Genomic DNA, 27505 nt, shown 5'->3' with positions numbered 1-27505 from the left:
GGCCTTTTCCTGAGGGAAGGCTAGGCGGGGTGGGTTATTTATACTTTTCTATAGAAGGCAGGGATGGAGGGCCGTGTGTTCACCCTCATTGCCAAGTTCTGCATGTTCTGCACCCAGGTATGTGCAGTGTGGCTCTATGGAGGCAATGCATTAAGGACAAGAATTGCTGTTGGTAAGCAGCAACTTTCTTCTTCCCCACGTATCTTGTTCACTGTGCTGTCTGATTCAGCCATCTATAGAAGCTTAGCGCCACAAATGCTTGTTTAAGAGCGGTATGTTTTTTGAGTTGTTGGTATTTGAAAATTCTCTCGCCTGCCATATGAGTCCTACTGACTCCTTTTCCTTTAGAATGTAAGCTCTTCATGGCAGGAACAGTGCGTCTTTCCTGGCTAGGAAGCATACAGCTTGTTGTGAGCATGACCAGAAACAAATTATTATTAATGTTTAAAATAGTCAGATAAGAGAGTTAATTTAGTGTTCAGTACGTTCTGAAACAGGAACCTTGGCAAAGATGTGACCAGCCCTATTGACAAGGTCCATCACCAAGAGAATTTGTTAGAGTTTATAAAGTAAATATTGGCATTTGCCAAAGGCTGTGCCAAAAAGACTTGCTTATTGTTCCTTTTCCCAAAGTGGGTGTTAGAGCACAGGCCAGTCAAAAGGATCTGACTGTGTTTCTGCTTAATTTGTATCCTTTCTGCCATAGCTTTCATGAGCCAAATGAGCAGTAGCAAAGGATAGTGGTACCGAATACTTAAAATTCTGCCATGCTCTTGGATTTGCTTTTTGTCCCTTATGAGACATTTCTGAAATGGAATTCTGTTTTCAAAAGTAACTTGCAGAGGGAAAGCTTACATTTATTCATATAATTTATATAGAGAAAAGAAGGGTCATGCCCTTTGGTACCCCAGGTGTAGCATATACCTGGCCAGTGTTTTCTTATCACCATTATGAAAAGACTAAATCATGAATGTTATGTGAAAGGTTTAGTTTTGTAAAGATTGCTTCCTGACTCTTACAGGACAGAAAAATGATGCTATAGTTGCATTTGACTGATTACAGAGAAATTTTTCAGGCAGCCCTTTAAATTGAATGCCCTTTAAAGTATTGCACTAACATATTATGATTGATTTGAAATGGCAAGATTTTTTTCCCTGTAGTTGTATAGAAATCTGTGTCAAATAAGTCTCATGGTTGCTTGCTTGTTTGCTTGAATCATCATAGATTGTCTAATATAATATCATTCAAAATATATTCTAAAATAATACTAGAGAATAGTGTAGACATGATGGAAGGGAGCCATTTATAGAATTGTTACATCCTCTAGCAATATGACAGTTTCCAATCAATGCATATATGTTTAGTTCACTTAGGGTAGTCATCTGAGTAACAGTTACACAAGTAGGCAGCTCATGCATGCAAATAATGAAATACACAAATGGATCATCGCTTGGAACATACTGTGCACAACTGTTTGTTCCCCCCAGCACTTCTTCAGCAGTGAAGAGCTAGGAAGAATAGAATGTGTAACTTTTGTCCTGGAATAAATACAGAGTTATGACCTCTCAAGAACTGAGTAGTGGTGCCCCAAGAGTTTCAGACTGAATTGAGAGAGGAAGGCTGGTCTTGTCATCAAGGCACTGTACTGAGTTTCAGGATACCTGGGTTCTTTCTCCAGCTCTGCCCCAGGCTGAGTGCCTTTGAGCAAGTCACTTAACCATTCTGTGCCTCACTACTTCTTCCAGAGATTGCACAGGTTGGTGCCACGGCAGGTGTGCGCAAACCCCAGGCCCAGGCATCGGAGATTTATTTTCCTCAGCAATATCTGTTGAGGTGGCTCGAGCACCCTCTGTTAGCATACACCACTGCAGGCTGGTATCAGAGCGGAGCCACTCACCTCAGTTCCTCCTTAATGCCAGTGATGATTGTCGGAGCGAATCCAGGCTTGAGTGATTCACGCACTTCCCTCACTCTGCTTTCTACGTATCTGTACTTTAGTAACTTGTTGGGTATAGTTAGCTTTAATCATTTTTCATAGTTTTAGGGCTAGGTGTCTGGTTTTGGTCTCTCTTGACCCTTTTTTCTTGGTACTGGGACCTGTACTGGAATGATGCCTTGCTCGTCGGGGTTTAAGTTCTGCAGGATCTGTGCCAGTCAGTGACCAGCATCCATCCTGCCTGAAATGTTTGGGAGAATCCCACATTAGTGACAAATGTCACATCTGGAAAAGCTTCAAGCCCTGCCCAAAAAGCGAGAGTGTCGTGAAGCTTAAGGACTTGCTCATGGAAGCAGCACTTCAACCCCCGTCAGAGTCATCACACAGGGAAAGCATCCCAACTACATCAGTTTGGTACAGAGCACCCCACCAGACCTGTTTGCAGTTCCTTGGTCCCATTCTTTGGTACTGAAGAAAAAACTTGGACCTTCCTCAGGTTCTGCCTCTTGTTCTTCTGTGTCAGTACCAAAGCAAGACAGAGGCAGACACTCCACAAAGCATTTGGGAGAAAGGCCATCCCTGGAACGCTCATCACCTCCCAAGGGGGATCTCCACCTTCAGAACTTGTGTCAGGTCTGTCAAGCTCTCCCATAAAGGACATTAACAGAGCCAGCAGGCAGTGTTGCACCCAGCCACCCCAGAAACACCCCAGCAGCCCCAAGAAACATGTTTAGTCACTCAGTACTGGTATCGTGGCAGTAGAAGGTCTGCAACCCATGTCGATGCCTGCGGCTCATAGCTCACTGCACTGAGATCCTGCAGCATGGTTACCTAAGCCTCCCCTGAAGCTTGTCGTGTCAAGAGGAAAGCCTTCTCTATTTCCCCGCTACTGCCCATTCCCGGGCTCAGGCTGTCTTTCAGCCCCTCCTCTGTCAGAGGCATCTGACTCCTCAGGCTCAGAGGTGAGGTTATTTCTGTCCCACCCAGGACATAGCACGTTCCCCCCCCCCATCAGAGTCATTGGTACTACAGTGCCATGTGGCAAACCCAACGGGCCCCAGCTAAAGGTCAATGCCATGGATAAGGAGGGGTCCCAGGCCCATACCAGTGGCCATTCTGGTCACCGCGGGGGCATTCCTCCTTCAGCCAGGTCCTGCTCTCAACCCTCCTGGTGCACTGGAGACGCAGGCACCAAACGCACTACCCTCCAGAACCCGATGCAGAGACTGGTTTCGGGCACCAAGAGCACTGTTCTCCGGTATCTGCTACTGAGACAGGTACCGAGCACCTGGAACTCATGCAGGCAGCCTCTCCACCACAAGCTACGGACCAGCAACCACGTCAGATGCCTGCTGCCTCCTCATCTTTATCATCAGCTGAGGCTATTGGGCCCTCAAATCACTCACCATGTCAGAGGGCCACAGAGTCCATCAAGAGCTTTTAAAAAGTGGCCTCTCTACTTGGGATTCAGGCAAAAGAAGTGTCCAGAAGGTCTCACCAGTAGATGGACATCCTGATATCGATGACCCTGGCTAGAGTGGCTCTACCAGTTAATGAAATCATCCTGGAGCCAATCATGGCTGTTTGGCAGCACTGAGCCCAGAGGAGGTGCTTTGTCCACTCTAAGGGGTATGCACATTTTTACTGTCACCACCCACTATCCAGGCTCTCCTGTGGTGGCAGCCACCAATAAGCAGGAAAGGCAGGGACATTGAGCTTCCACGCCAAAAAGCAAAGGCTCAAAGAGGCTGGATCTGTTTGGTTGCAAACTTTATTCTTCAGGAAGCTGCAGCTCAGGATTGAAAACCAGCAGGCACCCCTGAGTCACCATGACTTCACCTTCTGGAAGAACGTTAAGAAGTTTAAAGACAAGTTACCCGAGGAGTGTGGACAAGAGTTTGCAGCAATGAGTGAGGAGGGTAAACTGGTTGCCAGAACTGCCCTCCAAAACAGTTTTGGATAACAGTTTGAATATGAGAAGGTGTTTATGGTTGCAGTCATCTGGATTTCCCCTAGTGGTCCAACACACAATCCAAGACCTCCCTTTTGAAGGTCCCTCTCTGTTTTCAGAGAAAATGGACAACAAGATTCATAGCTTCAGAGATTCCAGGACGACCAACACTCAAATCCCTTGTAATTTATACTCCAGTGATGGAGGAGGAAGCAATTTCTTCCACAGCAGCCATTCAGACACCAGAGTTTTGCTCTCTGATCCCAAAATCTACCAAGAAAAATGGAAAGGGATTATAGGAGGTGCCCCCCATGGCCCTCTTCAGCATCAGTGGGCTCATACCATCCGCCCACCCCCTTCCAAGCAGGCGTTTTGACTCAAGGACAGTATACCTTGAGTCAACAGCCACCTGTTCCATCTGTTCCCCATCTTTTATTTACCAATCGCTTATCTCATTTCCTAAGTGATGGGGCCACATGACGTCAGATTGGCAGGTCTCAAACATGGTGGAATGGGGGCCTGCCATCCACTTCATTTCTATCCCTCCCCTTTTCCCCATCCTTCTTCAGGGACCACTGTCACGAGATTGCTGTTCAGCAGGGGTCCACTCTCTTCTTTAGGCAGGGACCATAGAGGAAGTTCCATTTTCTCCCGGGGAAAAGGCTTCTGTTCCTACTACTTCCTGGTCACCAAAGCAAAAGGGGGTCTCAGGCCTAGTTTAGATCTGAGATCTGAACAAATTCCTGAAGAAAATAAAATTCTTCAAGTGAATACCACATGTGGGATACGCTTGCACCCAAATCCAGAGATTTTAACAAGCAGCATCCACTGGCCCAACACCCATGTATAGGGTGCACGCACGCCTATAGTGGAATGGACATATATCCAGCACATCTTGAAGAACAACAGTTATGGGAAGGTAGATAGCCACTTTTCCCCATCTCTACAATGGAGATAATTCTACTTCCTTCTTCCACTCTGTCTTGGTTATTTTGATTTATAAGATCTTTGTGGCAGGGGCCATCTCTTAGTTACACAATGGATCCTGGCTTTGGTTGGAGCCTCACGGCATTAGTGTAAAACAAATAATTGTTTTGGAGAGAGATCTGTTGTTAATTATAGAAGTTAAAGTTACAATAACTTACACATTTGCCATTTGATCTGGCATTTTCCAAGCTTAGTCTCAGCCCAGATGTTTCTGGGGAAGGGGTGAAGGAAAAGGTAAGAAGTTTGAACCAGATCTGTTTAACTCTTGAATTGTTACAAGTATGGTGGGGTGTGGAAAATGTTTGTTCCATTTAAGTAAATGTCACTTTTTTCTTTTTTTCTTTTTACTTTCACAACTCTCTAATTTTAAATTTTCAAGATAATTTAGGACTAGAACTTTCCATGTTTTACAAAAACATGTAATGCTGATATTTGAAGTTGAAGTACATCGCAGTACTGTAGTTAGTTATCACCATAGTTCCAATGCACCACCGAGTCCAGTGCAAAACTAATTCCGTACTGATGTCTTGTGCACCTGTAGAGCTTCCATGCTCTGCAGGAGGAAGCTGCTCTCCTCAGTGTAGAAATATGTGCTGAGTGCCCCAAATAATTGGAATGAGATAAGTTGTTAGTACGTTTATAACACCTCTGTTCCATTTATACTGTAACTCCATGAAGTCTAGACTCACTATGCATCCCCCTATTCGGCTCGTAAGATACCCCAGTATGTGCTTTGCTTCTGACATCACACTACAGAAGCAGCAAAGAATCCTGTGGCACCTTATAGACTAACAGACGTTTTGGAGCATGAGCTTTCGTGGGTGAATACCCACTTCGTCACATGCATCTGACGAAGTGGGTATTCACCCACGAAAGCTCATGCTCCAAAACATCTGTTAGTCTGTAAGGTGCCACAGGATTCTTTGCTGCTTTTACAGATCCAGACTAACTGGGCTACCCCTTTGATACATCACACTACAGAACATTGCTGACAAGGCAAGTTCCATGTTGTTTTTAACAATAGTGCTTGGTCCAAAACTTGATATTTTATCCTACCCAATGGGATATAAAATAAGAATATTAAGAAACTTACAGAATTATGCTGTATTGCAAGCAAACAGCACAACCTCCCAGGATTGATCTTCTCTTGATAGGCATGGCAAATGTGTCATCAGCATGATGCATGCTGGGGCTTTCCAAAGGGCAGAGGACAATAATCCACAGCAAACCTGAGCTTTGTGTACCCTGAAATGGAAAACTAAAGGTGCATCTGATAAAGTGGGTCTTAGCTCATGAAAGCTTATGCCCAAATAAATTTGTTAGTCTCTAAGGTGCCACAAGGACTTCTCGCTGTTATTACTCTATAAATGTGCTGAATGCCTGTCTTATTGTGAATTTAGGGGGCATACATTTCTAAATGAATTTGATAATTTAAAAATATCTTTGCAGATCACTGTAAAGAAAACAAGCAATGGACTTTAGAGTTTAGTGTATATAAATTGCAAGCCATGCTCACAGAGTCTACATGCTGCAGGGATTATAAATTAGATTTGTATAAGAAGCTTTGTCCCTTTGTAATGTTATATCACATGTCATCACAGGTCACCCTAGTGCTGTATTGATAGTTAGTAGCAAATAAATGAAGTACATATTTGTTTCTTTTCTCCCAACAGAAACTTATGAAGACTTTGACTCCAGGATAATTGAGGTAAGTGTTGCAAAAATCTTCAAGGACTTATTTTTAAATATAAAATAATGATGTTTAAATCCTACACTTTAATTATTGGCGTCTGATAAATCAGCTTTATTGTGATGGAAGGTAGACTGACTGAGGGAAATATAAAACAATGTTCTATTTCAGATACACAATAAAATCTGCCATTCTTTTAACTGATGTTTGATCTTCTGTACTATACAGATAGTATCTAATTCAGCGGTAGCTTTGTATGACATTGAAAAGACAAATGTTTGAAGATAAGGCTTGTGCATAGTTCTTCCTTAAGCCAATACAAGTTGGTTGAAGAGAGTACTTCCTTATGTCCCCTATTATCTCCTACTACAAAACAAAGCTCCATATAGCAAATACCAGCGGTTTTCAAATTGTGGCTCAGGACCCCAGAGTATTTTAATGGGGTCACCAGGGCCTGCATTAGACTTACTGGGACCCTGGGCTGAAGCTGAAGCCCGATCTCCACCCCCACCTCGGGTGTCAGGGCTCGGACTCCCTCCCTCTTCCCTCACCCTCCCAGGCCATGTAGTAACTTTGTCATCAGAAGTGAGTTCTGATGCAGTGAAGTTTGAGAACTGCTGACAAATACTATAGCTCCATTTGTGAAGAAGCAGAAGCAAAACAGACAAGTCAATTATAAGAGGTGTGCATGGTTGGTCCCCTCCCTCTTTTTAAAACCAGAAAAGCCCATGAAGTTTTGTTGTTGTTTTTTAATTTCCCAGATGCCTTACCTGATGTACCTCAGACCTTCTAGGGAAAACTCTAACCTGGAATAAACCCAAGCATGCGAAAATTTCAGGTTGATTTAAGGTGGTGTTGGTAACCACAATCCTAAAGCTGATAATGGAAGGTTAGCCTTCAACCTTAATAATAGAGATGTTCTTCTGTCAGCATATATTCTCTAATTGGATAAGATTTTAGTACCTTTTAAATTGTTGAGGAAAAGATGTTAACACTTAACTATATTTACTTCCACTGGTCTTTTTATGTCCTCTTGATAAGTAAGCTACAACACTGGCTGTAGTTCCCACTATCTAGTTCAGTCCTGACACCGTAGATTCCCTCAGACCTACCTCTCAGTCTTTGATCATGGTGAAATATTTTGGAATTATTCTGAATCTTCTTCAGTTTCATGATTGGTTGCTTTTTTCTACATCTTTGGACTTTTTTTAAGAGTATTTACATTAAAATGCATCCTGTATATCATAAGTACTTTATGAAGTCAATGAACCACCTTAGCAAATGTTAGAAACATTTCCCCGGTTGCCTTGGCAGTTTTTGATAACGGTGAATGTTAGCGTGGCAGCTGAGTTCAGGTTACTTGATCCAAAAGCATGTGTGAGCAAAAACTCATGTATAATCCTTATTGACTTCATGCCGCAGCATTTTAACACTGGCGAGGAAGATAGAAACAAAAACAGTAATACAGTCTAATGTTGGGGATCAGGGAACTACAGAAAGTGTAAAACACTTATTGAGCCTTCTGCACTACATCATATTCTGTAGACCAAAGATTCTCGCATCTGAAATTTTGTGTGTGATTGGAGAATGTTATAGATGAGGAAAATTACGTGTGCTATCTGCCATTATGACCTATATCCAAGAATTCAACTTGAAGAGCCTTAAAAGCTATTTTCAATACGGTTCTCAAAAATAAGTTGCATGAAATGTGTACATTTGTTAGATTGTTTTTGTGCATTTTTTGTGTGTGTGTATTTCTATGGAAAATATCGTTGGTTGTTGTAAGGCTTAATTAACATTTGCAAAATTCTTTGTAATCCTTGTGTGCAAAATGAGGAGGTAGTGAGAAGTGGTATTAGTTACTAAACCCATATTGCTATTGAAATATTCTCTAACGGATGGCAAAACTTTAGGCTAAGGATTATCCATCCAAGTTCCTCACCAGCCATGGTTTTAGGGAACTGGTAGGAGAAAATGATTTTAAAAGATTTAAAACTTAATTTCAATTTGAAAACAAAATATTACAAAAATGGAGACTTTGTGGTGGGGAGGTATAAAGTTTTTATTGCACAGGTCTGGAATGACCTCATTGTTTATCAATGGTGAAGTTACTGATGAATTATGTAATTCATCCAAAAATAGTGGACGTTAACACCACACAACACCATGCTGTCACATACTATGTTTATGTTTATGCCCCCCATTTGTCTTATTTTAGTCTCTCTCTGTTCCGTTTGAAATGCTTTAGTTGTTACGGAAACAATGACATTGCATAGGCAGTATTTAGTGATATCCTTAGATACAAAACAAAGTCGATGTTTGTGATTCATTTGCCACCAGTTCACATGCACGTATTGTGTCATTCAGAATGGATAGCAACTGTCTGAATGCCAAAAATGTTTTGCCTTCTGTTAGCATGTTCCTCCTTTCTCCTCTGACTGCGGTGAGGCTGAGGCTGGAGCTGCGGCAGCAGCCTCGCCACTTGGATCTCCATCAGAGCTCAGTAGTTCTTGGACATCTATGCCCTTAGTGTCTCAGACCTCTTGAGAGGGCCTGAGCCACCTGCCTCTGACATTGGTCCTCTTTAAGGTGTCTCAAGTTGGGCACCCAAAAACTCGGCTCACAAAATCACTAGTTGCTTTTGAAAATCACAGTCCATTTTTATTCCTTTAAAAATAGTCCTGCTTCTCCTTCATGGGTAAGTAAGGAGGGAGGGTCAATTATGTGCTGATTGTGGCAGCTTACCATAAGCCAGTGAACCAGCCATTGGGGCCACATGAAATGGCAGGTTCTAGCAGCTTTTCAAAGCAGTACACCATGCCAGTGACCCTTTTGTAGGGCTGCACAGTGGGACCAGACAGCTCTGAAGAGAATTCTTCAGAGGGAGTTTCCAGCAGGAAATTGGGAGAGGAAAATGTACTCCAAGGCATAAACCAGGGGTGGGAAACCTATGGCACGTGTGCTGAAGGCGGCACATGAGCTGATTTTCAGGGGCACTCACACTGCCCAGATCCTGGCCACAGGTCCGAGGGGCTCTGCATTTTAATTTAATTTTAAATTAAGCTTCTTAAATATTTTAAAAACCTTATTTACTTTACATACAGCAATAGTTTAGTTCTTCTTCAAATGATTGCTCATATGCATTCCAGTTAGGTGTGCGCGCGCCGCGTGCACGTTGGAAGACTTTTTTACCCTTGCAACCCTTGGCGGGTCGGCTGGGCGCCCCCTGGAGTGGCACCGCTATGGCACCGTATATATACCCCAGCCGACCCAGCCACCCTTCAGTTCCTTCTTACCACCCGTGTCGGTCATTGGAACAGTGGAGTGCGGGTTAGCTGACCTCCACCTTCCCTAGCTACTCGTAGTTCTCGTTATCATGTACATAGTTATTGTTCTTATGTGTATATATATAGATAAACTCAGTTATAAGTTCTTACTTTAATAGTACAGTTTAGTATTACTTAGTGGGGTTAGGGGAGTAGCCCCTTCCCCACACCCGGCGCCGGAGCTCATGCCTGGCTCCCCGGGTTTCAAACTGGGCTCGGCCTGTCACAGGCCGATGCCAACAGGAGACCCACACGACTCCTGTTTAAAGTGCCTCGGGGAATCGCACTTAACAGCTAAGTGCCCTATTTGCAAAGCTTTCAAGCTGCGCACTAAAAAGGAGCAGGACATCAGACTAAAACAGCTCCTCATGGAGGCGGCCTTGACACCGCCACCTTCGGCACCGAGCGCCGGTCAGTCGGTGAACAGAGGCACCACTACGGCACCGGATCACACTGGTACGCCTAAGGACTCTCGGCACCGACTGACATTGGCGAGGTCGAAGAAGGCCAAGACTCCTGCTGCCTTGGCACCAACTATGCCGCAGCCAGAGAGCACGCCCAGTGCGGACCACCCGGCGCCGATACCCGCCTCGGCACCAATTAAATCGGCACCGTTGATTCCAGTCCCGCAAGGGTTGTCAAGTCCGGCGCCTCATAGCTCCCCGGCGCATGCCGTGGTAGAGCTCGCTATGCCATCCACGCCTGAGGCGTATTAGGCAGCAAGAGACTTAATCGCCTTGACGGACTCGACACTGCCTCTACCCCCGGCACCGCCGGTGCGGGTAATCCAATCTCAGGGCAAGCCGACCCTGCCCAGACCTCTGTCCATCGGCTCAGCAGACTGGCACCGCTCAAGATCGCGGTCCTGTAGACGCTCCCGCTCTCGATGCCGCTCGCAGTCCCGGCACTGTTCCCCTACACGGCACCGGTCGGACTCCTGCTCTCCGCCTCACTATTCGCGCCACCGCTCCAGCTCTCAGTGTCGATGCAGACACCGTACCTCTCGGAGCCGTTCACACCGCAGAGACTCGAGATCTCGGTCGACCTCCCGCACCGGTCTGGTCGCAGGTCCCGATCTCGATCCCAGTGCCGCTAAGCATACCGGCACCGGTCCCCGTTAAAGAAGGGAGCGAGGTCAGCCCAAGGTTTCTCTGCTCCTCCATGGCCGTCCAGGCAGTCATCTGTGTCCTCCCACGCAGACAGTTTCTACGGCCTGGAATGAGATATGGAGGTGCCTACCGGGGTCTTCCAGGAGGTCCAGTCTCAGGACCCGGGACCTCACCAGTGGTCCTTTTGGACACCCTGGGCGTACCATCAGGCCCAGGGTGCCCCATTGCTCCAGACCCGCTCCGCTTCCTCAGAGCATCGAGTCCCAGAGGCCATCATTAGCTGGGACGGAGGAGCTGGGATGGAGGAGCTGATATCCCATCCACCAGGTTCCCCGGTACCACTGGATCAGGAACCGACCCAGGAGCAGGAGGCCATCCAGGACCCCCTCATTCCCAGTCTATCGTCCTCTTCCAGGGACCTCGTCATCAGGGCCCCCGCTGATAGATCTCAGAGCCCATCAGGACCTACTTAGGAGAGTGGTGCTCAACATCAGTCTTCCCGTAGAGGAAGTCCCGGAGGTCGAGGACCCAGTTGTCCGCATCCTGTCAGCAGATACCCCCACTAGGGTGGCTTTGCCTTTCATCAAAACCATCCAGGCCACTCCTGACACCTTATGGCAGTCCCCAGCCTCCATTCCCCCTACGGCAAAGGGAGTTGAGAGAAAATACGTGGTGCCCTCTAGGGGGTACGAGTATCTATATGTTCACCCTCCTCCCTCCTCGTTAGTTGTCCAATCGGTCAACGAGAGGGAACGCCATGGCCAACAGGTGCCAGCCCCCAAATCAAAGGAGGCTAGGCGGATGGACCTACTGGGCTGCAAGGTGTATTTGGCAGGTGCCCTGCAGCTCAGGGTAGCCAACCAGCAGGCCCTCCTGAGCCGTTACAGCTACAACACCTGGGCAGAGGTGGGTAGATTCACAGATCTTCTACCACTGGACTCTCGCCAGGAATTTGCTGCATTCCTTGAAGAAGGGAAGAGGGTAGCTAGAACCTCCCTCCAGGCTTCTCTCAATGCGGCCGACTCGGCAGCCAGAACTCTGGCCTCAGGTATCACCATGAGGCATATCTCATGGCTACAGGTCTCCAACCTGCCACCCGAGCTCCAATACACCATCCAGGACTTACCCTTTGATCCCTTTGGTCTGTTCTCTGAAAAGACTGACCCCAGAGTTTAAAGGACAACAGGGTCATCATGCGCTCATTGGGCATGCATACACCTGTGACCCAGCGCAGACCCTTCCGGCCCCAACCTCACCAGCCTTACTCTGTGCCCTGGCACAGACAAGACTTCAGCAGAAGGCGCGGGAGAGGTGGCCATAGGCGCCAGTCCAGACCCCAAAGAGGTCAGAACAACGCCCCCACAAAAGCATCTCTGGGACCTAAGTCTACCTTTTGAAGGTACGCACAAGGACGGAGTACCAGTTTCAGGACAGGATCTTTTTCCTCCCTTCTCAAACCGCCTCTCCTACTTCCTCCCGGCGTGGTCTCAATTGACCTCAGACATCTGGGTCCTACGGACGGTGAAACAAGGATACCGCCTCCAATTTGTTTCATCCCCGCCTTCCCACCCCTGAACCCGTCCCTCTTCAGGGACCCCTCTCACAAGCAAGTCCTCTTACAAGAGGTGCAGTCTCTCCTCGCCGCAGGAGCAATAGAGGAGGTACCACCAGACGAGAGGGGAAAAGGGTTTTACTCCCGCTACTTTCTGGTCCCCAAGTCCAAGGGGGGCCTCAGGCCCATCCTAGACCTGCGAGGCCTCAACAAGTTTATAGTCAAGTTGAAGTTCAGCATGGTCTCCCTGGGGACTATTATCCCGTCCTTGGATCCTGGAGACTGGTATGCTACCCTTGATATGAAGGACACGTACTTCCATATAGCCATCTTCCCTCCACACAGGAGGTATCTTCGCTTTATAGCCAGTCACCGGCACTTCCAATTCACAGTCCTCCCCTTTGGCCTCTCTATGGCCCTGAGGGTGTTTATGAAGTGCATGGCTGTCGTCGCCGCCCACCTCTGCCGGCTGCAAATCCATGTATTCCCATATCTGGACGACTGGCTCATCAAGGGAACCTCCCAGACTCAGGTCAGTCGGCACGTGAACTTAATCACGGACCTATTCTCTTGGTTGGGGCTGCTCCTCAATGCCGAAAAGTCCACACTGGTTCCCACACAGAGGCTGGACTTCATAGGGGCAACCCTGGACTCCACTCGAGCCAGAGCCTACCTACCTCAGCCATGCTTCCAGACACTGATGGCAATCATTCGAGGTCTGCAGAACTCCCCGGTCACCTCGGCTCGCACGTGCCTTGGCCTACTAGGCCACATGGCCACCTGCACTTATGTGACCAAATATGCCAGGCTCCGCCTCCGGCCCCTTCAAACGCGGCTCAACTCGGTCTACCGTCCGGGCAGCGACCCAATAGGCACTCTGACCGTCCCTCCGAGCACCTTACGCTCCCTCGACTGGTGGCTGACTCCCTCCCTGGTGTGTGCAGAGTTATTGTTTCATCCACCACAGCCCTCGCTGTCCCTAACGACAGATGCGTCATCTCTCGGTTGGGGGGCTCAAGTCGGTCACCTTCGCACCCAGGGTCTTTGGACGTCACAGGAGCTGTCGCTCCACATAAACGTCCGGGAGCTGAGAGCAATCCGCCTCGCATGCCAGACGTTTCAGCAACGCCTTCATGGCCATTGTGTCTCGCTGTTTACGGACAACACAACGGCCAGGTATTATATCAACAAACGGGGAGGGACTCGCTCTTCTCCCCTGTGTCAAGAGGCTATTCGACTCTGGGACATCTGTATAGCCCATTCGATAGACCTGGTAGCATCCTTTCTCCCAGGGGTTCGGAACACTCCAGCGGATCAGCTGAGCAGATCCTTCCTCTGTCACGAATGGTCGATAAGACCGGATGTTATTCATTCGGTCTTCCAGAGGTGGGGCTTTCCCCTCATAGACCTGTTCGCCTCTCGCACGAACAGGAAATGCCAAGCGTTCTGCTCTTTCCAGGGTCTTTCGCTGGGATCGATCATGGACGCATTCCCTCTGCCATGGGAGCACCGTCTTCTCTATGCCTTTCCACCATTCCCTCTGGTTCACATGGTCCTAATAAAACTCCGCAGGGACAGGGCGCATCTGATCCTGATCACGCCAGCGTGACCCAGACAACACTGGTACACCACACTGCTCAACCTGTCCCTGGACAGCCCGATTACCCTACCTCCTTCCAGACCTCATAACGCAGGGCCACGGCAGTCTTCGCCACCTGGACCTGCAGGCCCTTCACCTCACGGCATGGCTCCTGCATGGCTAAACAGATCGGAGTTACGCTGTTCCGCTTTGGTACAGCATGTTCTCCTAAGCATCAGAAAGCCTTCCACTCGGTCTACGTACCTGGCCAAGTGGAAACGTTTCTCCTGCTGGTGTGCAACACAGAATGCTACTCCTTCTGAGGTCTCGATCCCCGCTGTTTTAGACTACTCTACCCCCACCTGGGACCTCAACTTAGTCCTAAACAGACTTATGCATCCGCCCTTTGAGCCATTGGCGACTTGCTCGCTCCTATACCTGTCGTGGAAGACAGTCTTCCTGGTGGCCATTACATCGGCCAGAAGAGTCTCCGAACTCCAGGTGCTTACGGTGGACCCACTGTATACTGTCTTCCACAAGGACAAGGTACAGATGCGACCTTATCCGGCGTTCCTCCCTAAGGTAGTGTTGGCTTTCCATACCAACCAGGACATCTTCCTCCCGGTCTTCTTTCCGAAGCCCCACTCTTCTTGATGGGAGCAACAGTTACACTCCTTAAATGTCCGTAGGGCGCTCACTTTTTATATCGAGCGGACAAAGCCCTTCCGGAAATCTCCCCAGCTGTTCGTGGCAGTAGCTGAACGGATGAAAGGTCTACCCATCTCCTCCCAGGGGATCTCCTCCTGGGTAACAGCGTGCATACGCACATGCTATGACCTGGCTCATGTCCCCTCGGGCCATCTCACAGCGCATTCTATCAGAGCTCAGGCTTCGTCAGCTGCCTTCCTGGCCCACGTGCCTATCCAGGAGATATGTCACACAGCGACCTGGTCATCGGTCCACACCTTTGCTTCGCACTATGCTCTGGTCCAACAATCTAGAGATGATGCAGCCTTTGGCTCAGCAGTTCTGCATGCTGCCACGTCTCACTCCAACCCCTCCGCCTAGGTAAGGCTTGGGAATCACCTAACTGGAATGCATATGAGCAATCACTCGAAGAAGAAAAGACGGTTACTCACCTTTGTAACTGTTGTTCTTCGAGATGTGTTGCTCATATCCATTCCAAACCCACCCTCCTTCCCCACTGTCGGAGTAGCCGGCAAGAAGGAACTGAAGGGTGGCCGGGTCGGCAGGGGTATATATCCGGCGCCATGGCGGTGCCACTCCAGGGGGCACCCAACCAACCCGCCGAGTGTTGCTAGGGTAAAAAAGTCTTCCAACGAACATGCACGCGGCGCGCGCATACCTAACTGGAATGGATATGAGCAACACATCTCGAAGAACAACAGTTACAAAGGTGAGTAACCATCTTTTATATATTATAGACTTATAGAAAGAGACCTTCTAAAAACATTAACATGTATTACTGGCACACAAAACCTTAAATTAGAATGACTAAATGAAGACTCAGCACACTACTTCTGAAAGGTTGCCAACCCCTAGCATAAACCATCACAATGGTCTCTGAAATCTTATATTTTAAAATGCTGCATAATTTCAAGAGCATAATCTTTGTACTGACACTGTAAAACAAACTTTCATATGTTATTTTAAAAACAGGTAAAAGTGCTTATTAACCAAGTTGCTTCAATTCCAAGCTAACTGATGTTTACACATCAATTATAAACAACTCAGAACACAGTTGAATAATTAAAATTGACAGACTCTGAAGTACAATGGAGCTGACTGGCCTGTAACAGGATTTGTGCTCATGCATAAATCTTTGATTTTTAATTGCAAATAAGTTCTCTTCACCTCCATTGGAATTCTATATGTGATTGTAAATTTCACACTCTGTGTTTTTTCAGAAGAATTTAATCTAATGACCTGATCCAAAATATAAATATAACATGCAACTTTTTAAGACGCATCACCATTGGACATCTGCAAACTCTGGCACTGTGGAATGCCCTATAGAGAGCCTTGTTTCTGTCCTGCAGTTGGTACTGGCGCACACATTTAGAGGAAAACGAATCCATAGAACAAATTCCTTGCCTGCCAGAAGGCTTGTACTCCAGTTCCCCAATGCACCCAGCTCCTGGAGCACCTGCAGTAGGTATAGTGCAGATCTCCAATGTGGACTCCAATGGAAAGACAGATCAGATCAATGTAATTGACAAATTTACCTGGGAAGGAAGAGCAGAGTCTTTGGTATCATCTCTTCTCCATAAAATAGTAATCTGCTGCTGCTGACGGGTTTCCTGTAACTGAGTGCTTCCTTCCCCGCATGAATAGCTTTTTCCCGTTTGGACCAGGGCTGGAGGGACACTCTCATTCCCAGGACTGAGTGTGATTTCCGTATATGGTGAAGGGGTCTCAGCAGAGTCTCTGATGCTGCTGTTAAAAAGCAGGTGGCCTCAGGCAGCTGCAGAACACTGTGCAGAGCTAGCAGCCAGGAAGGTTCTTGGCGCTGGATGGGCCCTGCGGAATGTGACTAGCATAGCTTTGGCATATAAATAATAATAGAAGTACCAAGAATGTATCTAATATTTTATGATAGCATGTCATTCTGGAAAGCCGGCTATAGGCTGCAGCTAAGGGTTCTCTTGATGCATCTTCCAGAGATAGGCCTGAACACACTGCGGCGGGGTGACTTCTGGCCAGTTAACTACATATGAATTTCTGCAGCTGAGATGTTTTCTAACTATAGAGTTATGCATCAGCCTCTTAGACTATAAGCCCAATGAAAGCTTGTGTCTCTCCCAGAGCTATCGTAGTTTTTGTTACAAGAACGTTCCCACTTGATAAGTATCCAGCAATTTCATTATTAAATTCAGTAGATTTCTAACTCCATTTCTAATCATGATCTGAGGGCTCGGAAATAAGCTTAGGACATTACACACCCCTTAATCCACAGCAATTCTCTCTGAAGACTTTGGAAGATTTGCACAGAGCTCAAGTGTGACGTGGTTCTTATACCTGGGTTCTAGTCCAGGCTGTGCCACTGGCTTGCTTCAGCAAGTCATGTACCTGCTTTGTGCCTCAGTTTTCCCATCTGTAAACAATAATGATTCTGATCATCTTTGTATAGCATTTTGAGATCTATAAGATCTGGGAAGTAGTAGTGTTCTGATTATATTGTAACTGAACTTTTACTTATTTAAGTATCTTGTCACATTCAGTGGTAAACAAGGCTTGCTTTTAGGACCATCACTGTGTTTCTGCCCTTTGTGTCTCTTCCCTTCCTCCTCCCTGTCTGTCGTCTTCTGTCAACACTTTCCCCCAAAACAGCAGCTTCCACTTCCCTCCTATAGGCTACCCTCCTGCACTCTTTCCTTATTCTATATGCTAATATAATCAGCAGTGAAATAGTTAAATATCCACGGTAGGCTTTACAATTAATATCCCAAGGAGATGAACAGGGTAAGGGAGTGCCTCACACAGTTTGTTGCTTCAGGGTGTTTGCTGAGTCTGATGACAACACTCCATTGGTGTAAACTCCATTCACACTGAGAAGTCATCTTCACAACCATTAGGACTGATACACTATGAATATTTTTTAAATAAAAGCTGAGATTCAGCAGACTCTGCACCTGTCCTGGAACCACCCCAGTAAATCAAATGAGTGTTTGCACTGGTGCATAAGTTATTGCCTATGAGCGCCATTGTTTTAATAGAATCCTAGATACAGAGGGCTAGAAGGACCCTCGAGAGGTCATCGTCCAGTCAGGCCCCCGCACTCGGGCAGTATATAATCTAACCTGTTCCTAAAATGGTAGTACAGTAAACAGTTTTGCAGTATCAGAAGCTGATTGCCCACTGTAATGCTGTCACGGAGTCCCCGGGCGATGCTCTGGAACTGCTATGGGGACACTGAGGCACCAACACAATATTCAGAGAAAACATTAAGAACATTCCTAGTTCATCACAAATGCCTTTTTTGTTTTTCTCTTAACACTGTCTTTGAAGAAGAAGGCGGGTGACCCAGTGCTAGGTTAAACTTCCTAGGAAGTGCATTCATTTTGCAACATACAGCTATTTAGGATAACATTGATTCAGCTACATCCATTAACAAGAAAAAAGTTTGTATGGGTAGTAAATATGCAGGCCTGTACACATTAACCCATGTAACACAGAAAAGAAGCATAAATGGTTAGTGTGGAGTTTAAGCATATAAATCAGCCCCACAGTCATGTAGATAGTAGACCTCAGTGCAGAATGCTCTCTCTAGGAGCTTCCACCATATGTCCTGAAATGCTATACACTGGCAGATAGGACGCTGTTCTCGATGTCCTGTTCTTTTCCTTTCATGTCTCTTCTGTGCACTTTTCCATGCTGTCTTTATGCCTGGAGCCATATTCGCTTCCCAATTCTCAGGCCACCTCCCTTAGTTCATGCAAGTGTCTAAAAACAAACAGCAGCTTCAGCAGGCTGACAAGCGAGTTTGTAAAGAAACCCAATATGCTGGATGATGCAGTCTCCCTGCCTTCAGACTGTTCATCTTTTGGAAAAGCTCTTAGGGGAATTTACCTACAGATGTCAGCTGGAAGAGAAGGCAAATATTGGCCACCAAACACCTGTCAGTTAGGAAGGGAAGGAGGACACCCTTCCCCAATCCTGACACACCTTGAAAAGGTACGTAGTGTGTTGGGTGGAGGTCCCAAGTGAGACTTGCTCCTAACTCTGTGCCTTTTGCCAGCTCTTCAGGGCTTACACAGCACCAGCCCTGCAATAATCCTCATGCTTCCTGCACAGTTTAGGGGTAAGAGACAGGATGCATGAATTATATGGCCCCATTACTATCTCATTTAAATGAGGAATAGCTACTGTAAGATTGGTCAGTGGCTCTCAGTGTTTCCAGACTTCTGTACCCCTTTCAGGAGGCTGATTTGTCTTGTGTACCCCCAAGTTTCACCTCTTTTAAAAAGTACTTCCTTACAAATTCAGACAGAAAAATACAGAAGTGTCACACCACACTGTTACTAAAAAATGGCTTGCTTTCTCATTTTTACCATAGAGTTATAAAATAAACCAATTGGAATATAACTATTGTACTTACCTTTCAGTGTACAGTATATAGAGCAGTATAAACAAGTCAGTGTTTGTGTGAAATTTCAGTTTGTACTGACTTTGCTAGTTGTTCTTATGTATCCTGTTGTAAAACAAGACAAATGTCTAGATGAGTTGATGTACCACATGGAAGACCTATGCGTATCCCATGGGGTACGCGTACCCCTGGTTGAGAACCACTGAGATAGGGAATACAAAATGTCTTTTAACAACAATACTTTCACATAGACTTCTAAATGTTACTTGTATTTTATCTAGTGGTTTAAAAAAACATCCTGGAAGAAGAAGTTCAAATACTTGTTGTTGTACCATCTGTGGATGCAAGAGGCAATTTTCTATCTGATTATTTTTAGCTGTCTCTTGCTTCCCTGTCTTGTCCATTTGTGTCACCTCTTCTAAATCTATAGCTAATTGCCTCTTGGTTGAAATGGTACTGGCACATCTTGTGATATATTTTTCCATACGGAAATGTTGAATTCGGAACCCATATTCATCAACATTTGAAAAATAAAGAGAGAAAAATTTGAGGTGAAAATAGGAAGCTCTCTTTTTGACTCCATTGAAATACCTTGGGTGGACAGAGTGGGGGAAACTGGGATATTTTTGCTAATATTGAAATAGCATTTTAGAACCAACTTGACAACTAACAAAAATGTCTTGTGTGATTGAAAGAGGGACGGGATGGCACACTGGAAATTACATCTGAGTTAACACACTGACAGAAGACTGTTCATTAATCTGAAAATGATATACAATTATAACAGTCCCATTTAAAATGTTATTTCAATCAACTTTACAGCCTGCTTTAGCTTTACAAAGAAAGGGACAAAAGCACTTCCCGAGACTGTGCACACTGGTTCACCAACCCCTTCTTCACCCAAATGTGCAGTTAACTGAAAGTGTTATGACAGCTGTACTCCTGAGCAGCCATCCAATGGTCCCTGTCCTCCTCTGATAAATTGGTCACTGCTCTTGTGGACTTAATTATCTCCTCCTCCTGCCCTTGCTGAGAGAATCATCCAATAAGAAAGTGATTGGCTATCTGTGTTATTGCCATCAGCTACCCTGGCTATTAGACTGATTGTCTGTTCTTGTGTGAGGTCTCCTGGGGGGATCTGGGCCCTGCATTTTCAGACGTGCTTAGAATCCACAGCACTCTTTGACTTCAGTTGGAATTATAAATGTTCTGCACATCTGAAAAGCCAGCCCAAGTTGTCTCAAGTTGGACATCCAAAATCAGAGCCCACTTTTGAAAATGTGAGTGACTGTTCTGTAGTCACACAGGAAGTATGTGGCAGAGTATGGGAATAGAACCTAAGAATCCTGACTTGATATTGTATCCTGGTTTACTTGTATTCCCCACTCTGGCCATCTGTCTTTCTTCTAGTTAGATTGTAAGCTCTTTGAGGGCAGGGACTATCGTTTTGTTCTGTTTGTTCAGCACCTAGCGTGATGTGGTTCTTGTCTGTAACCAGGGCTCATAGGCACTATAATAATAAGCCACTGGGCCATGCTTCTTTCTTCTCTGTTTCAAAGGAGGAAATTTAAAAATCAATAACTCCAGAGTTGGAAACATTTTAGAATTGATTTGCACCTGAAATGAGCTTCAGTAGTTGTGTTCTCAACTCTAGACAGGGAGCTCTATCATGGACACGTTGACAAAGTCTTTACTGATGGGTGGTGAAATAACACTAGAATTGTTCCATTCCTCTTTCTTCACTAAGAAAAAAATAAGCTTATGTATATATAAAAGTTTGCAGATGATTAGGCTGCACAGATAGCCTATATGACTTACATGAAATATCTTGATTGATTAAAGTGTTGTGATGTTTTGTCGGGTTACGCAAAATAGTTTTTTGCTTTGTTTAGATAGATGATGTGTGTCTAAAGAGTGTTGCTTTGCTGAGTTTTAATTCACGTAGCCCTTGTGAAGTTTTGCTGAATTGCAGTTTTCTGAAGATATTTCATCTGTGCTGTTGTGAGTAAACTAACTGAGGATTCATCATAGAGTGTGGTGTAATCAATAAATCATATGCCAGATGTAGTCATTCTGCATGTGAAGTCATATTTTACACCACTCTGTGCAGTTTTTAGACTTGTTTTTCTGGGTTATAATTGCTAGAAGTTAAGTTCCATCTGTTTTCCCCAAAAGGAAGGGGGATGAGCGGAAGTTCTCTTTGACTTAACACTTCCATGTCATCTATTCCTTTGTGAAGGCAATTCTTGCTCCTACATGGTTGCCTGAAATAAATGGACTTTGTTCCTGAGAATAAATTTACATGACACGTTGGTCATGGCAGTCGATTAGGATTGCCTCCGAGAGCACTAATGCTTTTGAGAGAAAATAATACGAATGTGTGGTCTAAAAGGCTTTATCTTAGTGAATGAAGATCCATCTCCATGCTAGCAGTATCTCAGTTTCTGTGACTCTGTTCACCTGTGTGTGATTGCACAACCCTTATGTAAGAGGAGCTCAGGCACTAGGGCTCTCCACGGTGATGACGTGTTGTCTTGCTCCTCAGCTTTGCGTTCCCGTAGCGCCACTCTTTTATACTTTTGCAGAAAGTAATGAAACAGTGAACAACATATTCTCATTCTGCTGAGCCCTAATTTCACTTCAGGTAAACCAGGATCCCTTAGACAGGTCGAAACCCCACTAAGAGGAGCTACCCTGACAGGGTGAATTGCAGTTTAAAAAAAACCAAAACAATACCTGATAGGAAATGTCCTTTCTGTCCCCAGAGTTGGGCAGTTACCCAAGCAGCCAAAATGAAGAGGGCACAAGGAAGCATCCTCCCCTTTGTGCTCACACAGCTGAACCCTTTACTGACTTCTCTGTGCTCTCTGCACAGTTCTGTATGGAATGGAAGCCCCTGCTACCAAGTCAGGAACACTTTTCCCAACATTGCCGGGGAGAGGCATCATCTCACTTTCTTTGCTGGTCCATCACCGCCCAGATGGAGCTCCTCTGTAGCAACGAAATAGACCAGGCCTTCTCATATGGCTTTCAGTTCATGAATATCCTGGGGATCGGCAAAGCACAGAATTCTTAAAAACCATGAGATACATTTTTCTTAAAACTGTGGGTGGAAGTTTGTGGATTTCAAAGTTTATTTTCTAACGAGTGTGTCAGAATAAAATTTAATTTAGTCACACCTCTGTTGCAGTATGTAGTTAAAACTAAAATATTCTTACAGCACCCGAGAGTTCTTTGCTTTTGTTTAGCTTTATGGTATACTGTTGCAAGTGGCTTTTGCTCTTACAGTTCCATGTTCCAGTTGACTGCCAGTTTGGATACTACAGAGAAGGTTTTAGGTAATGTTGGGGCCTTCCGTGTATGTTAGATGAGTTTTTTGTTTGTTTTTTTTAACAGTATAGCTATTAGATTAAATTCTAAAATTAGCCATTGCACCATAAAGTACTGTACCAGCTAAAGTCTGTTTATATCTGCTTCATTTGAACAGGAAAAAATGTTTTTAGGAGCAGCAGGAGGCTGTGTGGTTTTAATAGAGTATTATGAATTTGAGCTGGTAACAGTAAGAATGGTGGGTCGTTTAAGAGATCTGTCATCAGCAGCAAAGACTGTTGGTATCCAAAGCCAGCTATAAACTGAAGTAGATAATTGAGTCCCATCATTTATATGGTAAGGAGCCTGGGTTTTTAAATAAACAAGTCTTGTTAGTATTCATACTTTAAATGGATGGCATAGCTAGTGCTTCATTTGTATGCATTTTCTGTTTTTATCATTCAGTATTACCCTGTGCTGCTGCTGTCAGGGTGAAAGCTAACCCACAAGACTGTTCAATTTTATCCTGCATTTGCCATGCTTTTGTCAGCAGTTCTCTGGAAGTTAAATATATTGCTTTGCGAGAACCTATTTATGAACAAAGATGCAGCCTTACCAATATTTTGTGAACAACAACAACAATAAAATGTTACCCTACTGTGAACCCTGGCTGTGTGTAGCTACAAAGGAGAGTAGCAATATTTGGAGGTAGTGCCATTTAGCAAAAGAAAAAGCTGGCTTAACTTTTCCCTAAATGTGAATTAAGATACAAACGTGCTGAGGTTTTCAGTGAGCCGGCTCAGAGATCGTCACAAAGAAATACTGGCCTATTCCGAGTATTAAAGGGTAGGACTGGGTGGTGTCGCAAGATGTGATTTCTAGTCCTGGCCCTCCTGTGTAATTTTGAGCTAGTGACTTAAACTCCCTCCCTGTACCTCACTTTCTCCATCTGCCACTAATACTTCTAGTTTCACGGAGATATTGTCACACTCACTTCGTTGTTTGCTGAATGCTTTGAGATCCCAGACTGGAAGGTTCAAAAAAAGCCAAAAGTGACAATGGTGCTTATTACTTAAGTTTTGAGCTATTGAGGATCAATAGCTACAGTTATGTTTGACAGAGATCACATGTGCTGTTTTTACACCTTTACATGCAAGAGCTCTTTTCTTTTGTCACCTGTATAAAATTAATTCATTTTCTTTCCTCATAACATGGGGCTTTCAGTGAACCATGTGGCCCCTTGGTAAATGGAATGCGTAAGAGTGTTCTGCAGTACTGCAGTGCCTTGCAGTTTATCACGGTCAGAATTAGAAAACAAGACCTAGTATGCATAAAATAAATCAGGGTGGCATCAAAGCTTGTAAGGTGAAGTCAGTTCTGTTGACTCTTGCACACAGGCAAAGGGAAGCTTTAGGAGGAACCAGAGAGTAGTAATAAATCCCCTTTATCGAGGGCAGACCAGTTGTTTTGCTTGACACTGAAGCTGCCTCTGCCATTGTAGAAACTGTCTGCCTTCTGGTCATTTACTCTTGTTTTCGTTGCATCTCTTCGATCATTGTCAGTTCAGTTGAGGAATTTTGTATAGGTCTGGCCACCTTTTGGCTGGGTCCTAGATCAATAATGTAACCCTCCGAAATGTTGGATTCTTTCTACACATGTAATGTCCTTTTCAGTGAGATACAAATCTGAAGGTTTCAGCAAAGCACAGTGATGTTTCTTTTCTAACCAGTGACGTATGTTTCAGAGGGTTAGTTACAGAAAGGTATGTGTTTGAATAAGCGGTTTGGTACACAGAATATACCTAATATTATACAGGAAAATAAGGTACACAGGAAGCAACACAAGAATATTAACAATAACACACTCAAAGCAAGAAGCCAGCCCTGTATATGGTAGAAAGCGAACATGCAAATATTACGGTCTGTATATGGAGTTTGGTGTGACATAAGTTAGGGCTTGTCTATATTAGTTTGCACTAGAAAGGGTGTAAATTCTAGTGCATGCTAGCATGTTGCACACGAACTGGCCAGTGTGGAACCTGTTGGCACGCACTAAAAGTTCCCAATTTCCCACAATTTCACTATCAACGGTTCAGTTCCACTGATGGAAGCAACAGTGGCCAAACACCAGTATTTTAACCAGCATGTCCCCTGCTCAGCAGACACTGGAAGCATGTCAACACCCGTGGAGCTGCACTGGTGATAGTACAGCAGCTGGAATTTGAAGAAAACTGCTACAAGAGACCCTTATGCATAATTCTTGTAGTTTTTTGGACTAGCTTGAAACACAAAGCTGAGTAGTCTGTGTCATAAACCTAGTCCCAGATTTGGACCTTAGCGTCCAAAATATGGGGGTTAGCATGAAAACCTCCAAGCTTAGTTACCAGCTTGGTCCTGGTAAAGCTACCACCACCCAAAAAATTAGAGTGTTTTGGGGCACTCTGGTCCCCCAAAAACCTTCCCTGGGGACCCCAAGACCCAAATCCCTTGAGTCTCACAACAAAGGGAAATAAACCTTTTCCCTTCCCCTCTCCAGGTGTTCCTGGAGAGATACACAGAAGCAAACTCCGTGAATCTAAACAGAGGGATTTCACCCTCTTTATTTCCAGTCCTGGAAACACAAGCACTTCCCTCTTCACCCAGAGGGAATTCAAAGTCAGGCTAGTAAATCTAACACACACAGATTTCCCCCTGACTTCTTCCTCCCACCAATTCCCTGGTGAGCTGCAGACTCAATTCCCTGGAGTTCCCCACTAAAGAAAAACTCCAACAGGTCTTAAAAGAAAGCTTTATAGAAAAAGGAAGAAAAATACATAAAAATGGTCTCTCTGTATTAAGGTGACAAATACAGGGTCAATTGCTTAAAAGAAATATGAATAAACAGCCTTATTCAAAAAGAATACAATTCAAAGCACTCCAGCAACTATAGACATGTAAATACAAAACAACAAACCAACTTTGTACTCACAACTTGGAAACAGAAGATTAGAAAGCAGGAAATAAAAAAATTCTTCTCATAGCTGAGAGAGCATACACGCAGAAAACCAAGAACAAAGGACTCCCACACAAACTTCCCTCCACCCAGAGCTGAAAAAATCCGGTTTCCTGATTGGTCCTCTGGTCAGGTGTTTCAGATACTTCTTTCCAGGTGAAAGAGACGTTAACCCTTAGCTATCTGTTTATGACAGTCTGTGGCTGCAACATGAAAATACAATCAATGTCAGCATGCTTTAATCCATGATTTCTCAACCTTTTTGATACTAGGGCAGTGGTCCCCAACCTTTTCGTCTGGCAAGTGCCAGACAAAGGTCCACTACGGCAGTGAAGCAGCCACTGAAATGCCGCCGAAATTCGGCATCATTTCGGCAGCGACACCTCTCAATGATGCCGCTCGCCGTTGACAAACGACGTCATCGAGAGGCGTCCCCGCCTAAATTTGGGAGCAACGCCTCTCTATGACGTCACTTGTCGATGGCAAGCGGCATCATCAAGAGGCATCCCCGCTGAAATTCGGGGGCGGCTCATCTCGATGACTTCACTTGTTGGTGACAAGCGTCGTCATCAAGAGGCGTCCCCGCTGAAATGCCGCTGAAATTCGGCGGCGTTTCGATGGGTGCTCTCCCAGGGGCCAGGACGCGGGTGCATTAAGATGTCCCTGCGGGCGCCATGGCACCCGCAGGCACCACGTTGGGGACAGCTGTACTAGGGACTGGCTTGCTACCTTCCTAAACTGTGTCAGGGAGACCTCTGGGACCAGCACTGGTCCACAGACTGCTCATTGAGAAATACTGCTCTAATTTGCATAATATTGCTAATAAAACCTGCATCCTGCATTGTTCTAATCATTCATGTCTGCATCTTCTAATTAGAAATACATTTTCTCTACGTTATAAAAGATTGTTACTGTGATGTAAGTTCGTGTTTAAAGGTCATTGTTTCAATTAACCTTGAGCCACCTAGCAATAATTAGCATTTGTTTATTTAAAAACTGAAAACGTGCATTTTAATCTCTCTGGTAGACTAGGTGGGGTTTTTAATCAATTTTATTTCTGCTCCTCCCACAACAGGATTTTTTTCTGACAAAAATGAAACTTCTTATTAACTATTAATGCATAGAATCACAGATTTGAACTTCTTTGCAAGTCACTGAATGTTAAGGTTTTCTAGACAATGCTTTTAAAAATGGCACAATGAGAGAAAAATATTGAAAAAGTGAAATGTGGCATGAAATTGCTGTGTCTGCAATGTTTGACATTTTTGACTGAAAAATTATAAGGTACACATGAAATTTCTTGAGTAATAATTCACTTTAAATGAGATGTTGGCTCAAACGTGCTTTTCAAATATCATAGCTTTGGCATTGTCTTCAAAATAAATGAAAAGTCGTCTTTTCTCTGGATAATGTTGACAATGTGCGTCAGATACAGTGAAAAGCATTTTCTATGTTTTTTTTTAAACCACCTTTGAGAACAGCACTCGAATGTTACCAGTAAGAGAATGAGAGGGCAGAGCTATAAATTAAGCTTTTTCCGATAGTTTGGGGGTTAGAATTTGGTCGGTCTGTAAAGTAGGGTTTTTCTGATGCCAATTGCAATTTGTATTTTTATAAACAAATCTTCCTACCTTCATCATTCAGCCTCCCAGCCTATAAATCATAGGCTTGGGATGTTTGATGTATTGCGAGTGGAACATTAAGCTATGAAGTAATTTACAGTTTGGTAGCCTGGAATGTGGTTCTGGCTTACAGACCCTCCTATGAAAATAAAAACAATTTCTGATATTACTTCTATGACTAAGCCTCCATTGCTGTGGTAACCCAGATAATCAACACTGGGGTTATCCCAGCTCAGGTGTGAGCCAGCCACACTCAAGTTAGTGGGTCCACTCTGGTGCTGCACTTACTCATATGTCTCTCTAGGACTTACATGGGCACATGATATAGTTTTTAGTGCTGCAGTGA

At 44.9% G+C, this 27505-nt stretch overlaps 1 protein-coding gene across 2 annotated transcripts in view; it reads left to right on the top strand.

The window, feature by feature from the left end:
• The window catches only part of MRPS5 (mitochondrial ribosomal protein S5), a 91692-nt gene that overhangs the window by 32811 nt on the left and 31376 nt on the right, over positions 1-27505 (top strand). For both annotated transcript variants that reach the window (XM_030558267.1, XM_030558268.1), the window contains one exon: positions 6548-6582. In XM_030558267.1, the coding sequence (XP_030414127.1) occupies positions 6548-6582 (35 nt within the window). The remainder of the gene's footprint in view (positions 1-6547; positions 6583-27505) is intronic.

This window comes from Gopherus evgoodei, chromosome 3, assembly GCF_007399415.2.
Source record: "Gopherus evgoodei ecotype Sinaloan lineage chromosome 3, rGopEvg1_v1.p, whole genome shotgun sequence".
NCBI lineage: Eukaryota > Metazoa > Chordata > Testudines > Testudinidae > Gopherus > Gopherus evgoodei.
The sequence above is the reverse complement of the archived record's forward strand: the minus strand, read 5'-3'. Positions and strand labels throughout refer to the sequence as shown.